Here is a 16,272-nt window from a genome sequence, read left to right as displayed (position 1 = left end):
AATATTAATTTTATAACCTCCAGCAGATTCCAGAGGGGGGGGGATGTTCATACATTCATGGCTTCACTGCGAGCATATGGTTATGTAAAGCAATTAGCCCCCCACCACACACACACACACACACACACACACAGAGCAGAGTTTCCCAGCTGAAGGACAAAGTAGCGGCGATGCGTATCAATGATGTCACCGACAACAAAGCTTAGGAGAGGTGGGGGGATGTGTTTGGGGGGGGGGTCACGGAAAAGGAGGGGTGTCACACTCAAATACACAGTGGGGGCCAAAAATGTTAATTTAATACCAATAAACCATTGAAGTCATAATAATAACAACAACAACAACAGTAATAATAATAACATCCTTCAATCAACATCCTGTCCTGGCACTCCGGGGTTTCTAGTATTGGCAATTTAGCATGTGTGCAATATGAAGTTTGTCTAGTATGATGCTTTGCTTTGTTCCATATTCAGGTTGTTTGGTTCCATATTAAAAGGTCCACTGTGCTATCTGGAGGAAGATTAGTTTAATTAATATCAACGCTGGACCGAGACTTTTGTTTTGACCTTCTCATGAAATAGAATCAACAGTTTGGGGCCCAATAATGACCCCTGGTGGACAACACAAGCAACGTCCAAATATCCAGAGCACACAGCGACTGCCCATTGACACTTTAACTTTATGTTCCCTCAAACTGCTCTTTAGCCACTCCAGTGTACCTATTTAATTTAATATAATATATATAAATATATAAATACATATACATACATATATATATATATACATACATATATATATATACATATACATATATATATATATATATATATATATATATATACATACATATATATATATATACATATATATATATATACATATATATATATATATATATACATATATATATATATATACATATTTATATATATATATATATACATATATATATACATACATACATACAAACATACATACAATATTGTTTCCTCAAGGGAGCCTGACAACTCATATGGAGGAACAGTGAGTGGGAATCACCTTGTATTCATCTGTCCACGTCGTCTCCATCTCAGGCCCAACATTGACAAAGAACTTATTAAAATGACTATTATTATGATAATACACTTCACCCGATGGAAATTTGTTCTCTTCTGAATATATATTTATTACCAACTAATATATTTATGTGGAAGCCGCATCTTATTGTTCATATGTGTAACCGACACATTCTCCAGTTCTTGTTTTTTTTATTTTATAAAATTCACTAACATGAGACTTTGTACATACATGGTAATTGCACACAAGATGATTAAATCTCTTCTGACCAGAAAAAATGATTTTAAATACACAAAAAAAATATACAGTTTTTATTCAAGTATCATATGCTTTGTGTCCTTTTCTGTTGGCTGGATGTTGGATTATTTTTTTACACAAGAGGCGGTGGTGCTGTAGTGCATTCTGTATTCATTAGATCTTGAACCCGGAGTGCAAAGCCACGACACCCCCCGCGGTCAGATTGTGGTACTGCACGCAGCAGAAACCAGCCTCCTCCATCATGTCCTTGAACGCCTCCTGCGGTAGAGCAACAAGGAGATCAATGCTGTTAACACGGTGTTACCGCAAAAAACAAAACATATTTTCTGTTTAAATTAATTGAGACATTTTAGGACAAAACAAAGTTTTAGTTAATTTAAATAGAAGCCAAAAGTTCTTGAAAATGTTCCAGTGTGTAAAATATATTTATACACACACACACACACACATACATACATATACACATACATATCGTTTGTCATCCTTGACTGGGTATGTAAGGCTTAAAAAACGTTTCAATGGGAAACTTCTGTAAGGGAGTTGAAGACAACAGTGGAGAAGAATTTCACACTCGTTTGTCAGCAGAAGAAAGTAAAAATGGGAATGTAACCTGCGCTGGGAACTTGCGAATGCTCTCCACCAGATATTGGTAGGACTTCCAGTCTCCAGCAACCAGCTCCCCCACCACTGGAATCACCTGGAAGCTGTAGGCATCGTAGAGCCTGGAGAGTCCAGAAAGGAAACACAGGGACAGCAGGGGTCAGCAGAGAGTCAGCACCTGGTGAGAAATACTATAGAATACTGTATATACTGTTTGTGTGTGTGTGTGTGAATATATATATATATATATATATATATATATATATATATATATATATATATACTAGAGCTGTCAGTCGATTAAAAAAATTAATCCGATTAATCGCATGGTTTTCCATAGTTAACTCACGATTAATCGCAAATTAATCGCATATTTTTTTTATCTGCTCTAAATCTACAGTAAACTGATATTTTTCCATTTTTTTAATAATCATATCAACATGGGCGTAGGCAAATACTTGCTTTCTGCAAATGCAGCATGTTTATTTGTGTTGGAGCAATGACAAGTACTACTAACAAAACAAAAGCATAGGGTAAAAAAAATTATTATAAAGTCAAGCCCAACAAAGATAACAGATGGGCATAACTGTAACATTGCATAGTAATGATTACTAGTACTACCAAAATTTGTATATTTTACTTTTTAACTCGAACTTGAACTATTCATCCCCTTTTTTCAGCAGCCATTAACACAAAAGGATGACCCTTACCCCCGGTTCACACTGGACACGGAAGCACCGCGAAGCGCCGAGCGCTTCAGTTCGGCGCCCATGTTAATCAACATAGTGGTTCACACCAGACGCGAACGGGCGTAGGTGTGTGTGTGTGTGTGTGTCTGTGTGTAAACAGAAACACGCACTCAGGTGTCCATCTCAAGACCTCTTTCATAATGATCACTGACCGGCATCTCTAGGATCAAACAGACGTATTTTGATCAAGTCTTCCTCTGTGTGTGTGTGTGTGTGTGTGTGTGTGTGTGTGTGTGTGTGTGTGTATTTGTTTAATCTCTCTCTCACTCTGATACAATGTACTGACAAATATAACATACAAATATGATCGAATTTGTCATTCGGTTTTTATTTTGAAATTAGTTTATTTTGAAAATTCACTGGATTTTCTTGTTTTTTTTTAGCAACTTCCTGTACTATTGACGAGGATCACTCGCGGCTCGCGCAAAAAATAGAGCAGACGCCGAAACGACAACTGCATGGCGCGAGCCGCGCGCTTGTTCGCGTCTAGTGTGAACCACCACATTGATTAATGTGGGCGCCGAATGGAAGCGCTCGTTACAGTAAATGCATTGTCCTGTCAAGACTGCCATCTGGCAGGGTTTTGAAGTGGAACTTTCCATTTACAATTGACGCCTTATCCATGTTAGTCCTTCCTAGTGCTCATCTACGCTCAGTGTCTGTTTCTTTTTTTTGTTGTGTTTACAAGCCGGCTGCAAGCCTGTGACTGTGTGCTGTGAGTCAATTTATTTCCCGTTTCCACAATCTACGGAGTGGCAAAAGGTTCAAAAAGCACCGTGTGCGATAATCGCACGATAAAAAAATTGTCGGCGATAAAGCGGCGTTGAGTTAACGCGTTAATAACGCGTTAACTTTGACACCCTTAATATATACATATAAAATATACATTAACTATATGGAACCAAAGAAGCACTTTCTCACTTGGCCAGCAGGGGGTTTGTGACTCTGCTGAACTCCAGGCACATGAACCTGCCGCCAGGCTTCAGGACCCGCAGCGCCTCCTGCAGCGCCTGATAGGAAACACAAGTGGAAGAAACATTATCAACAATAATAACTGGAATAATAACATTTACACAAAGTAAACGATTCACTGGATTACAAAGCATTTTTGTATTTTTATAGAACACAACAACTGTTTCGTACTGGACCTATTGTGGAGAAAGCTTTTGGGGGAAATATTGGTTAAACATTTATTCAATGACTTTTTATTTAGCAAAAAAGAGCCATAAAAAGAATAACTAGTAGAAAACAACTAACCCCAACCCTACCCTAAACCCCCAATCTACCTTTACCCCAATCCTAGCCCTACCATATGCTACCACTACCCTAACTCCCTAACAATACTCTAGCCCTAACCCTACCCTTGCCTACCCTTACCCCAACCCCCTAACCCTAATCTAGCCCTAACCCTATCCTAACCTACTTTAGCCCTTCCCTACCCTTCCCTACCTAACCCCCTAACCTTAACCTAACCCTAATCCTAGCCTAACCCACCACCGGGTGTCACTCACTCGGTCCATGTGGGTGACATTCCGGATGCCGAAGGCAATGGTGTAGAAGTCAAACTGGTCGTCGTCGAAGGGAAGCTCCTCCGCATCACCCACCACCCACGACAGACCTGGATGAGGAGAACGAGGAGGAGGTGACTCTCTTTCTCTATCTCTCGCTCTCTCTCTCTCTCTCCCTCTCACCTGCTTGGAGGTCCAGGCTCTCTGCTCTCTCTCTGCCCACTCTCAGCATCTCCTGGTTGATGTCGCAGACCACTGCCCTGGACTGGCCCAGGGGTCCGGAGCCTGCACCCTCGGCCCCGGAGGAGTAGATGTCAGAGACGTCGCTCCAAGAGCCTGCAGCTTCCCTCCTCCTCCCCCTCTGCTGCTGCTGCTGACGGACGTAATCCAGGAAGCGGAACGAGATGTCACCTGTGATCAATAATCACAAGAGCATTCTGGGATTTAAGTGCCGGGCTACCAGCTAGGGGGGTCCTGTGAAGTCCTTTGGGGGTCCTATGAGGGTCCTAAGGTGTCCTATTAGGGACACGGGGGATTGGGGAATCCTAGAGGGAGAGTCCTAGGGGGGCCCTGGTAGCAGTAGTAGCAGCAGTAGTAGCACTCTATATATACACCGACCTGTTCCGCCAGCCACGTCTAGGAGCAGCGAGCCGGGCTGCGGTTGCATGACGTGCAGCAGCGCGTCCTTCCACAGCCGGTGGATCCCAAAACTCATGACGTCATTCATGACGTCGTACTTCCGTGCCACATTCTCAAACACCTTGTACACTGAGCGCGAGACACACAGACGAAGAAGAAAAGAAAACAATCTCTGTTAGGGCGGTTAAAGCTGTTTGTTTTTTTAAAAAATTCTATTTGTGTTGACAGATCTCTCACTCCGAGGCTTTTCCCCGCCCGAACCTTTCTAGCAATTCTAGAAAAATCTTTCAATTACTGTCGCTTTCTTTCACTGGTAACCTGATCCACAAGGACGAAGTTACCCGAGCTAAAGAAGCGAAAGGAGGAAAATACTAATAATCATAATGTTCGCTGGAGTGAAGCAGTTGGGAGGACGGCAGGGTGAGTGAACTAACGGCTCACCTTTCTTCGCCTTTTCCTCTTCCGGAACCGTCTCGAAACCGAAATGTGTGTTTCGGTCCGCGGCCGAGTCGTTGAGACAACGGCAGCAGAATCGTCCCTGGTCAAACCCCGGTCGCCCCGGAGGACCAGCGGCGGCCGTGGTGACTTTGACGTGAGCGCCGGTGAAGCGGATCGATCCGCGGAGCAGCCTGATGGAGGCCGCCATCTTGCCCTGCTTGGTGACGCAATCACGGCGCCGGTTACGTCATTTTCCCACGACGGGGCTCTTTTTCAAAGCAGTGGATTTGAAGTCTGAAATAAAGTTTATTTTAACACTTGAAACGATGTAAACTAATTCTTCCAAGTCACAATTCGCTTTCCTCGAGTCATTTATTGTCTTTATTCATGATATTGGTTAACAGCTTCGTGGTACATGGTTTAAAACGAGACTTCCTATTGGCTTGTGTACAACTGACTATGTATGTATGTATGTATGTATGTATGTATGTATGTATGTATGTATGTATGTATGAGAGAGAGAGAGAGGAGAGAAGAGAAAGAAAGAGAAGAGAGAGAGAGTTGTCCAACTTTCATAAACTCTAAACTTCATAAAATCTCCACATCTAGAACAATGGAAAAATATTTTCTATAGAAACAAGTTGTTTTACAGGAAGTGGTTTGATCATATACTTATATATTGTTAATGATAGAACACAATAATTCATGAATAAATTTGCAGTTCCTCCCAAAGAGTCATGCAGTAGTGTTTTGTGCTATACCACAACCACCACCACCAGGGGGAGCACAGCAGCTTTACTAGAACCTCAGGACTTTTGACTTGTCTTTTTCTCACTGCTGGAACATTTAACAGTCAGATTTTTGTTGGAGAAATCGACACAACAAAGACAAAAATGTTCCAATAAATGTTTTCGAAAGTGTTTGCAAACCCAATGTTGACCTTCAGGACATCACTTTGGAACACATTGTATGGAGCAGTGAACTGACAGAAAGCATGGATATATGTATATCTGCACTTGTAAATGTAAACATCTTTATAAAAAAAGAATTTCAGATCTAAAAAAAACTATGTTCACATTTTCTACAGGGATAAATCGTTTTCCGCAAATTTTTCCAATTCACAATTCACTTTCCTTGAGTCCTTTATCGTCTTTGTTATTATCATTTATTTACAACTTTGGGGTTACGTGGTATAAAACGAGGATTGCCATCGGCCCTTTCAAAACATATATTATATATTCAATTCAAATGTGTGCGTTCAGAAGGGGTCAAATTATATCCAACCTTATTCCGGTTCCCAAGTTTTGATGATGTTCTGTCGAGGTGTTTATTCACATTTCAAGTTTCCCCCGTTGAGATAAATTTTCACATTTGGTAAAATGTACCTGGCCCAGAACTACCCCCGAACCACAACCAGAAGCACCTCTGGTTAGACCTATGCCAGAACCGCAACAGAACCAATATATAAATATATATATTGTATATGCAACATTTAAAAAAATAATTGCACTATTGAATTAATAACAAAGAGTCCAAAATCCAGCAGGACGCTTGTAGTTGCTACAGTTCTGGTTGCTACAGTCGGTGTTGGATTAGCCAATGACGGCTCAGCGCAGTGTAAACATGCAGCGACGCCCATAGTGTGTGCTGACTGGTGTGTGTGTGTTGGGGGGGTTCTAAATGCTGGTGGTTAAGGGCGGGGTTGCAGGGGTCACCACACCCTGGGACCAAAGCCAGCTGGAGGGGAAGAGTGGGGGCGGGAGGGGGCTGGGAGTGGAGGGAGGTGGGGGGTTTGTTTGGCCTGGAGGCCCATCTATGTTCTCCACCTATCTATCTATCTATCTATCTATCTATGAAGAAGTGAGTGCGAGTCCAAAGCCCTGAGATGATCTTTGGATTGCTTCTGTGGTAAACGTGGCCCCGGGTTGAAGGCTCCACCCACCTATAATCATAGGCTCCAATGTCACTGTGTGCTTGTGTGCGTGTGTGTGTGTGTGTGTTAGTGGATGTGCACACACACACTGTTCCCAGAAACTCTCCAGGGAAGTTTTTTGTGTGTGAGTCCAGGATGTGTAAACCTGCGGAAGCCCATTGGTGTCATACGAGAAAAAAGGCCCAACAGGGCTCGGTAACGTGATGCTATCATGTTTTCACATGGTAATTTTTATTATTTTGTGAAACTATCATGTTATTTTGTGAAGGTTTCACGTTTTCACGATGATAATTTTCATGTGATAATTTGATAGTTTCATATTATCACTGTCACGGGATCACATTCAGACAGTGATGAGTTGTGGGAAGATATGTACAGTATATGATAGCCAATTCAAGCTTTGGCCTGATGACACTAATCATGACAGACAGTCAGTTTTAATCCCGTCTCGGTAGTTCAGTGGGTTTTTTGCGTTGTTGAAAAAGCCTCAAACTTCTCAACTACTCTGATTAGGTCACTTTCACAATACACTGCTGGCTATTGTCATTTTATAATGAAGCACTTCAAATCACTGACTGACTTGAAGTGAATCACCACGAGACAAACAAAGAAACCAAAGAATCCAAATGTTAAAATTTTTTATGCTGAAAAGAATAATAAAAGCACAAGTGTAATATGTTCTTCTCTAAATTGTCGTGAAAAATAAATAATCATGTCAGATTTTCTGGTTTTGTTTAAAGAAGTTTTAAATGGGAAACTGTCGCAAAAGTAGAATGTGGAGGTCAGCTATATTATTTTATTATTATCGTGATCGTTAATTTGTTATTATTGTGAATATTTTGATATCTATTGTGTCTTTGTAAATATATTTCTTTTTCTGTTTAAAGGAGTTGGAACCCACTACTACTTCCTCGCATCACTGTCGATAACCTCCCTGCACTCATGATGTACATTACACTGCACTACATTAGTATTTTACTATATTTAGATATTTCACACCTGCACTTTATATTAGCTAGATTAGGTCAGATTATAGGTCAATAATGATGTGATAAGAACTACTATTGATTATATTGAGTTATTACATACATTGTACAGATTCTTTAACTCTAACTGTTGGTTGATATGGGTGGGTTGGAATAAGTGGATGTGAAACGCAGTGCTGGGGAAGTTGTTTTCAAATTTGGAATTTATCTCATGGGGGTTTTGCAACAGGTTTCGTCCTATTACAAAGAGCTCTGTTTTGAGTGACATCAGAAAAAGGAACACACACACACACACACGCACACACACACACACACACACGCGCACACACACACACACACACACACACACACACACACACACACAAGAATTGTTGTTTGCTATTCACTCTGTGTAAATTCCTGTTTGAGGACACGCACACACAGAGGTTTTAGGGTGAGAACGTAGTTTTCTGGTAGGGAGGGTTCTGAGGGAACTGAGGGAAACAGCAGGGGTTTCACACTTTAATCCGAGTGTTTACACCGGGGGGATGACAGTTTGCTGAGCAGTAGGTCAAAGGAAGAAGTTTTCTTTGCATCTTCAAAGGTTTATTGTCGTAGTTCCAGGGTTGTAAAACTCACAGTCACCAGTTTCACATTTACATGTAATTTCACAAAACAAATCTTCGCTCAGTTCTCAGTACAAACCGACAATGTGGATGCAAAACTTGTGGCATTTATGAGCTGTGCAATGGAATTTTAGTCTTTGTAGACCGGTGGGTGTCAAACTCAAACACACAGTGGAAATGTAAGATAATGTCAAATTGGAACAAAGTCTTGGTCCAAAATTGATATTTATTGAACAAATCTTCCTCCAGATAGAACAGTGAATCGTGTTATTTAGAGCCAAACAACCTGAATATGGAACAAAGAAAAGCTTCATACGATTCATTCAATAAAATTTCATTTTAATTTTCAAAAAACACAACAAAATAAATAAAATGTGAACTTTTTTATTTGCAGCCTCCTGATTTAAATTTCAACAGTAACCTTTTCCCACAGGCTGATAAGACATTTAAAGACAAAATAATAATATATAATATATAATAATATATAATATATAATATATAATATATATAATAATAATAAACAAATTAAGTCATAATAATAATATCCAATTAACGTTCTGTCCTAATTGAGCAGCAAAGCATTCTGGGATTTGTAGTAATAGCGCTAGATGTGCTGTATAATATTGGTGGGTCAGATTTGATGACACTGTGGGGCAAAATTTAGGCCGATGGGCAGAGCTTGACACCGATGTTTTTTCGACATAAGGTAAAAACTTTAGCTTTACATTTCACAGACTTGCAATAAAACACTTGATTACATCAGCATTATTATGTAGGTAACTGCAAATATTCCAACTGTTCGTAATACGTAAATGTCTCGTTTTTTCCTTCACACTCTATTAATAGTTTTTATACTCTATTTTTATTTTTTTTTTATTTTCTTTCATTTCTTTTTTATTAACAAAATGTTCCCCTTCTCTTTGCATTGCTGTTTGTTGCTGCAATGATGCAATTTCCCCGAATTCTATACTTTTGGTCAAAAATGTATTTGCTTTGATTTCACCTCTAAATTCCAGTTCGGGTGACACGAACACAAACAATATGGAGGCACACTGACTTTGACTGCAACTTCACACAACTTCCCGTCACAGTATTTCGTGGGAAACCAACACGGAAGAGAAGAAAAGAGAAGAAAAGGGAAGGGAAGTGCCGAGCCTGTTTTTACGGAAAGCCTTCCTGACTCGCCGGCAGCGACCAATCAGCGGGCGGCAGCGCCACACGTCACTTCAAGCCGAACGCCAATCGCGCATCACCACGATAGTAAAATGCGAGTGGGCGCTGCTGTCTCAGTTAGAACAGGGGAGAGGCGCTGAGGGTCGGTTTCATCGACGTACTTACTGATTCGGATCCATCGCAAAGAAGAGCCATGGTGGTGGTCACGGCCGCCGCAGGGACCGGGGGCTCCCACAAAGTCCTCCTCATACCCGGCAAACCGAGCAGCGCCTCCTCCTGCTCCTCCTCCTTCAGCCGGCCGATCTCCGTGGTGCTGCCCAGCCAGGCCGCTGCCTCCTCGGACTCAGACTCCAACTCGTCCACCGCGGGGCCTCCGGTGCGGAAGAGGCAGAGACTCACGCACTTGAGTCCCGAGGAGAAAGCGCTTCGCAGGTCAGTTTAAATAAATAAATAAATAAATAAATAAATAAATGACATTGCCCATTAAAAAAAAAAAAAAAAAAAGTGTGACTGCCGACCTGTAAATTCGGCCCTTGGTCGGAGGGGAAACGCCCCTAGACAGCGACCTATTTCTCAGAGAAATCCCTCCGCCGCCCCAGCACCACCACCGGCGAGGCATATGAAGTCGATATGATGACATCAGCCGGGGTTCGGATGGCAGCCAATAGCACGAGCTAACTATAAAACCCGTTATAATGTTCCACCTTCGGACTCTGGACCCACCGACCGACCGACTTAGTTAACGATAAAACGCTGCCGGTAGAATGTTCATGGCTGTTGACGTGACCGCAACACTGGTATCTCTTCCTGCCGACGTGGCAGCAACATGGCTGGTGGATTGCGCAGTACTTTGGTCCGGGGAAGTCCTGTCACAAGGGCGGGAGGGGGAGGGGGAGGGAGGTAGGGGGAGGGTAGTCTTACTCCAGTTAGCGCCATGGAAAGAATGTGTCCCAATTCACAGAATATAGAAGCCTTTATTAATTCCAGATTGGGTGACAATTGGCATTGTTGACAGCAACAAACACGTTGTGCAAAGAGAAATGATAGGAATTAAAAAGAAAATGAAAACTTTCATAATATAAGAAGGACAAACAAGATATTTAAGTGTTATGAAGGGTTTGATTATTTAATCGTCTTGCGCCTCCTCATCCTCCTCGTTCTCCTGCTCCTCCTCATCCTCCTTCCTTCTGCAGGAAACTGAAGAACCGGGTGGCAGCCCAGACGGCCAGAGACAGGAAGAAGGCCAAGATGGGGGAACTGGAGCAGCAGGTTCTGGAGTTGGAGCAGGAGGTGCTGGAAATTTATCAGTAGATCTTCCACATCCTCGGCAACAGGAAGCTGTTGCCACGTTTTTGCAAACATGATGACTCAAACATTTTCTCTTCCTCCTCCTTATCCTCACTCCCTCTCCCCTCTTCCTCCTGCTCCTCTTCCTCCTCCTCTAGAATCAGAAACTTCACATTGAGAACCGGCTCCTACGTGAGAAGGCTGGTAGTCTGCTGGCTGAGAACCAGGAGCTGAGACAGAGGTTGTGTTTGGACGCCCTGGACTCCAAGGAGAAGGTGCGACCCCTGCTGGCAGCAGCTGTGGCACCGTCGGTTCTTCCGGTTATTTCAGCAGATGATGATGAGGTTCTGGTTTGCCTGCAGGTCCAGTGTCAGCTGTCCGGCGGGAACGACGCAGGTTTGGGAGTCGGGTCTTCTGAGTCCGCAGCACTCAGGCTACGTGTGCCTCCGCAGCAGGTGCAGGCCCAGCAGCTCCCAAGGCTGAAGACTTCTCAATGGATACAGATGCTGCTGACCCTTCACACAGTGAGGTGAGTCAAGGTCATCAAGTAGGACTGAGGGTTGTCTCGATGTAACAGTAGAAGGATGAAGAGCTTGGTCCGAGATTGCGAGAACAAAGTCGAGTCGAGGACAACTGGACTTTGTTCTTGTGGTTGTACTCTCTTCTTCACCCGGCTATATTTGGAGAAAATGTCTGAAGGTTCTAAGTCGTCCAGCTGGTCTAGATCTAATGGTAGAGGTTTGATGGTGAGGACAACTAGATTTTGTTCTTGGCATTTTGGAACAAAGTCCAGTTGCCTTTAACTTCAACCTTCTCCACGAAGGCCGAAGTTCCAAAGAATGAAGGTTGGGATCTTAATCCCACCTTCTCTGTGAGCTTTGTGTGAGCACCTTAGTCAGGGGTCACTGGGCTAATCTCTCCACCCCCTCCCTTCTCTCTCTCCAGTCTGATCTGCTACTGGGCATACTGGACATCCTTGACCCAGAGCTGTTTCTCAGGTCTTGTGAGCAGGAGCTGCAGGAGCAGCAGCAGCAGCAGCAGGAGCAGCAGCCACTTCCAGTACCTCCCACCTCACTTGCGGCTCTGGGGGCCCCATCAGTTAAGCTGGAGGCCCTTAATGAACTGATCCACTTTGACCACATCTACACCAAGCCGGTGGAGGAGGAGGAGGAGGAGGAGGTGGTGAGCAGCAGCAGCAGCAGCAGCAGCAGTAGTGACTCAGAGAGCGATGACAAGATGGACGAGGTGGTGGTGGTGGTGGAGCAGCAGCAGGAGGAGGTGGAGGTGGAGACGGTGGTGTGCATCAAGGACGAGCCGGAGGAGGTGGAGGTCATCACCGGCCATCAGGCTGACTTCACCTCCTCCTCCTCCTCCTCCCCCCCTTCCTCCCTCAGTGGTCTGGACCAGGACGCCTCGCTGGCTGACACCTACAGCGACTCTGGCTACGAGCGCTCGCCCTCCCCCTTCAGCCAGCTGCCGTCCCCCCTGGACACAGAGACTTCCTGGGACTCGTTTGCCAGCGAACTCTTCCCACAACTCATCACCGTCTGAATCACCGTCTGAATCACCAGCTCAACACACACACACAAATATATATATATATATATACAAAGAGCTAATGTGTAGTATTCAATAAGTACAGCTGACTTATATTGCTTACCAAATAATAATAATAGTAGTAATGGTGATAATTTGAGCAGATCAGAGGAGCCCCATTGGCAGAAGCACAGGATCTCTAACATTACAGCAGGTCTGTAGCACTGGTGATCGCAATGGCTTGTGGGAGACGGAATGGATGATGACGGTGATGATGATAAAGAAGATGGCGGCGGCGGCGGCTCTGTAGACGTTTAATTTTTGCGTCTTGATGTCAAATCCTACACTGGTCCTTCATTTTAAAGGGGACCATGGTGGGATTGCAGTATCTCTGTGGGGGGGGGGGTCTTTATATTTTATTTATTTGTGTTTTCTGCTTCAGTCTTTGTACGCTGACATGTGGATAAGCGTCCTTGTCATCCGCTCTCTATGTAGTCTAATTATACTGCATTAAAAAAATTGCATTGCAAAATTGTCTATTATTATTATTATTATTATTATTAGAAATTAACTGAGACCTTAAAATGTGTTTGTAGTTTGGTTCCGCTTGAGATTCCACAGCAGTTTAGTGACCTTCACCAGCGTGGCAGAGAGGGAGACATACCCTTGAATTAATCTAATGTAATAATTCAGACTTGTATTGGGTAAAATGATGTGCACCACCTGCTGACTGTTGAAACCAGAGCTGATTTCAGTCGTTAACGTCACACACACTGAAAGCAGAAACGTCTCAGAGTTTCTGCTGATTAAATGTGATATTTCTCGCTTTCGGCCGCCACAGCTGTCATGTAGTTTCAGTTTGCGTCGGTTCAAGAGGAAATTGTAAATTTGTCACCACAGTAGCAGCGAAGCTGCGTTCAAAAGACTCATGCGGTTTTTCCCTTAGCGAAACGCGAAACGTGAAACTGATGCAAAATTGAAAAAAATGTTTTGTGACCCTCTTGAACGCAGCACGGTTGCCTTTGATAAACCAGGCGCCCACATCCGTGTGACTTACTGAGCAAGAATGAGGAGCTCAGTTACCCGGGAGGAGCTTGGAGTAGAGCCGCTGCTCCTCCGCACCGAGAGGAGTCAGTTGAGGTGGCTTGGGCCTCCTGGACGCCTCCCGGTAGAGGTGTTCCTCTGTACCTGCGCCGGCCGTGTCCCACCGGGAGGAGGCCCTGGGGAAGACCTAGGACACGCTGGAGGGACTACGTCTCCTGGCCGGCCTGGGAACGCCTTGGGGTCCCGCCGGAAGAGCTGGAGGAGGTGATTAGGGCCAGGGAGGTCTGGACATCTCTTCTGAGACTGTAACCCCCACGACCCGACTCCGGATAAGTGGTTGAAGGTGGACTAAGAGATTAGGTGGCCGTGAATAGGGATTGAATCAACTCCAGCAGTAGAATGGAATAGAATAGAAGCCTATATTGATCCCACATTGGGGGAAGTTTGAATCATCACAGCAACAAAACGTTGTGCAAAAAAGAAAAAGAAATGAAAATAAAATATTTTTTACTATTTACAGTTAGCTACATAATGCTGATATAAATAAGTATAAATTAATAAAATAAAATATAATAAGATAAAAATAATACTATAGATAATAAAATCATCCCCTCCTCCCCTCACCGCTGAATGAGGACCCTCATTGTCACAGTTAAAGGCCTTGGGGTTGAAGGTGTGGTCCCCCACCCCCCAACCTGTCCCTTTCAAAACTCAACAGACAACAACAATATATAACAGCAATTACACTGACCTATTTACATCCGAGAGCAAACGAAAAGAAAAAAAGAGTGAAACAGACTCCATTTTTCACTCAGCAGGAACACCCCCTCTCCTTCCCCCAGTTACATGAGCGGGTGGATTATGTAACACCCAGCTGGACTCGTTCACACAAAGTTCAGCTGCTGCAGTTGTTTTGCTCATAGGAGGAAAAGAAATACAGTTTGCAGTTTGCCCATGTCTGGCCTAGAACCACCACCAAAACAATTTAAAAACCCCTGGAACTACCCAGACCACCCCAGAACCACTTAGAATTCAATGTCAACTGAAAATGAAGCAAAGAAAAGCTGCAACCAAATCAGTGTCTTTGAAGCCCCATGGTATTTAGCTCTTTATTGAAATGACTCTGAAAACTCTGAAAACATGGAGGAAATACAGCTGTTTTATGACTGACTGACTATCAATATCACTTTTTCAAGTTTGGCTTAAGGGCTGGATTAAAACGCTTTAAGCACTCCTCCACCTTTATTCACACAGTTTTGCTGGTGGGGTTTTTTTTTCTCTTGCTGGGACCAAAGTCTGTCTGGGAAACTGTGGAACTGTGATTGTGACCTCATCCAGGAATAGAAGGCACTTCAACCCTCACTGTCTTTACACATTGGAGTGTCTCTCACCCTCACCCTCTGCTTTCTTCAAACTGTGATTAGACAGACAAGACCTTGGTGTTTTAAATATTGTATGAAACCTTTTGCACGTCAGACTCAGGCAAGTGGTGGTGGGACGTTTTCAATTTGAGTCCCGACATCAAACGAACCCTCCACTGAAGATCATTTTAAAAGAGGCTCCAATCTTCAAATCTTCCATGCCGGTTTTTGTCCCAGGAGGAGGACCCCGCTCCTCCTCCAGCGGCTAACCAACGGCTAATGCTACATGGCTATTTCGGTGAATTTGGGGGCTATTTTGGTGGTGCTGCAGCAGCCAGTGGGGGCAGGACGGTCCGACCAGTCACTGTCAACTCGACACTCGGTCACTGCGATTGGCCAACAACCCCAGCCAATCACACGCTTTTGTCCTGACCCCCCGAACCCCATTCGACACACACACACACACACACACACACACACACACACACACACTAGTGCAAAACTCCGCAACTATTTGTCTGAGCAGCGGTAAGAGGTGCTTGGTGTCTGTGGTGTGGGAGTGCTTATCAGCACAGAGGACAAAGTTCTGCTGCTGCTGCCACTGTGTCAGGCCACTCACCAATCAGAGGACATGGTGGAGGAGCTGATAAGATAGAAACCAAATGGATGGTGGCTTTAGCGTTCCATGTTTTAGCTGCAAGCTAAACTTGCTATACGCCACATATATACGCTACACCCGACCCCCCCAACAATCCCCGTGATAGGCCCCCCCCCCCACACATCGACAAAGCTGGATGGGTTGCTGAGGTCGAAATGATCACAACAACAAGCTCCACTAATCAATAGATAAATAAATGAATAAATGAATGGATAGATACATTAATAATTGAATAAAAGAATCGATGAATGAATACATAAATAAACAAGTAAATATGATGACAAAATTCTCTTCATGTGTTGTTTGCTGTGTAATGATTCCACTGCTCACTAATCCTCAATGTTGCACAACCAAAATTTCCCAAAAACCACAAACTTTTCTGGTTGCTCAACTTTTCAACTTTTCTGTGACAAAGATAAACATTCTGCCCTTTTTTTCCCTTCA

General features: G+C 43.5%; 2 protein-coding genes across 3 annotated transcripts; one reads left to right on the top strand and one right to left on the bottom strand.

Annotated features, from left to right (window-relative positions):
- Positions 1–1,232: 1,232 nt before the first annotated feature.
- Positions 1,233–5,530, bottom strand: coq5 (coenzyme Q5, methyltransferase). 2 transcript variants are annotated; one of them, XM_076025690.1, is made up of 7 exons: positions 5,249–5,524; positions 4,787–4,936; positions 4,352–4,579; positions 4,172–4,278; positions 3,582–3,670; positions 1,922–2,033; positions 1,233–1,569 (listed from the first exon to the last, which is right to left on the bottom strand). In XM_076025690.1, exons 1-7 carry the CDS (start codon positions 5,451–5,453, stop codon positions 1,465–1,467), a joined length of 996 nt encoding a protein of 331 aa, XP_075881805.1. In that variant the 5' UTR covers positions 5,454–5,524; the 3' UTR covers positions 1,233–1,464. The 2 variants fall into 2 exon arrangements, with proteins under 2 accessions (XP_075881805.1, XP_075881806.1); XM_076025691.1 differs by lacking the exon at positions 4,172–4,278 and having other exon boundaries at positions 5,249–5,530.
- Positions 5,531–10,043: 4,513 nt separating this feature from the next.
- On the top strand, positions 10,044–13,297 carry xbp1 (X-box binding protein 1). Its single transcript, XM_076025676.1, is given in 6 exon segments — positions 10,044–10,374; positions 11,136–11,232; positions 11,388–11,504; positions 11,592–11,672; positions 11,675–11,758; positions 12,175–13,297. Coding segments are annotated over 6 exon segments (1,224 nt in total). The 5' UTR covers positions 10,044–10,135; the 3' UTR covers positions 12,781–13,297.
- The last annotated feature ends 2,975 nt before the right edge of the window (positions 13,298–16,272 follow it).

Source organism: Nelusetta ayraudi, unplaced genomic scaffold (genome assembly GCF_046127955.1).
Source record: "Nelusetta ayraudi isolate G7.1 ecotype Tasmania unplaced genomic scaffold, CSIRO-AGI_Nayr_v1 ptg000018l, whole genome shotgun sequence".
Classification (NCBI taxonomy): Eukaryota; Metazoa; Chordata; class Actinopteri; order Tetraodontiformes; family Monacanthidae; genus Nelusetta; species Nelusetta ayraudi.
This window is presented reverse-complemented; position numbering and strand designations above follow the sequence as displayed.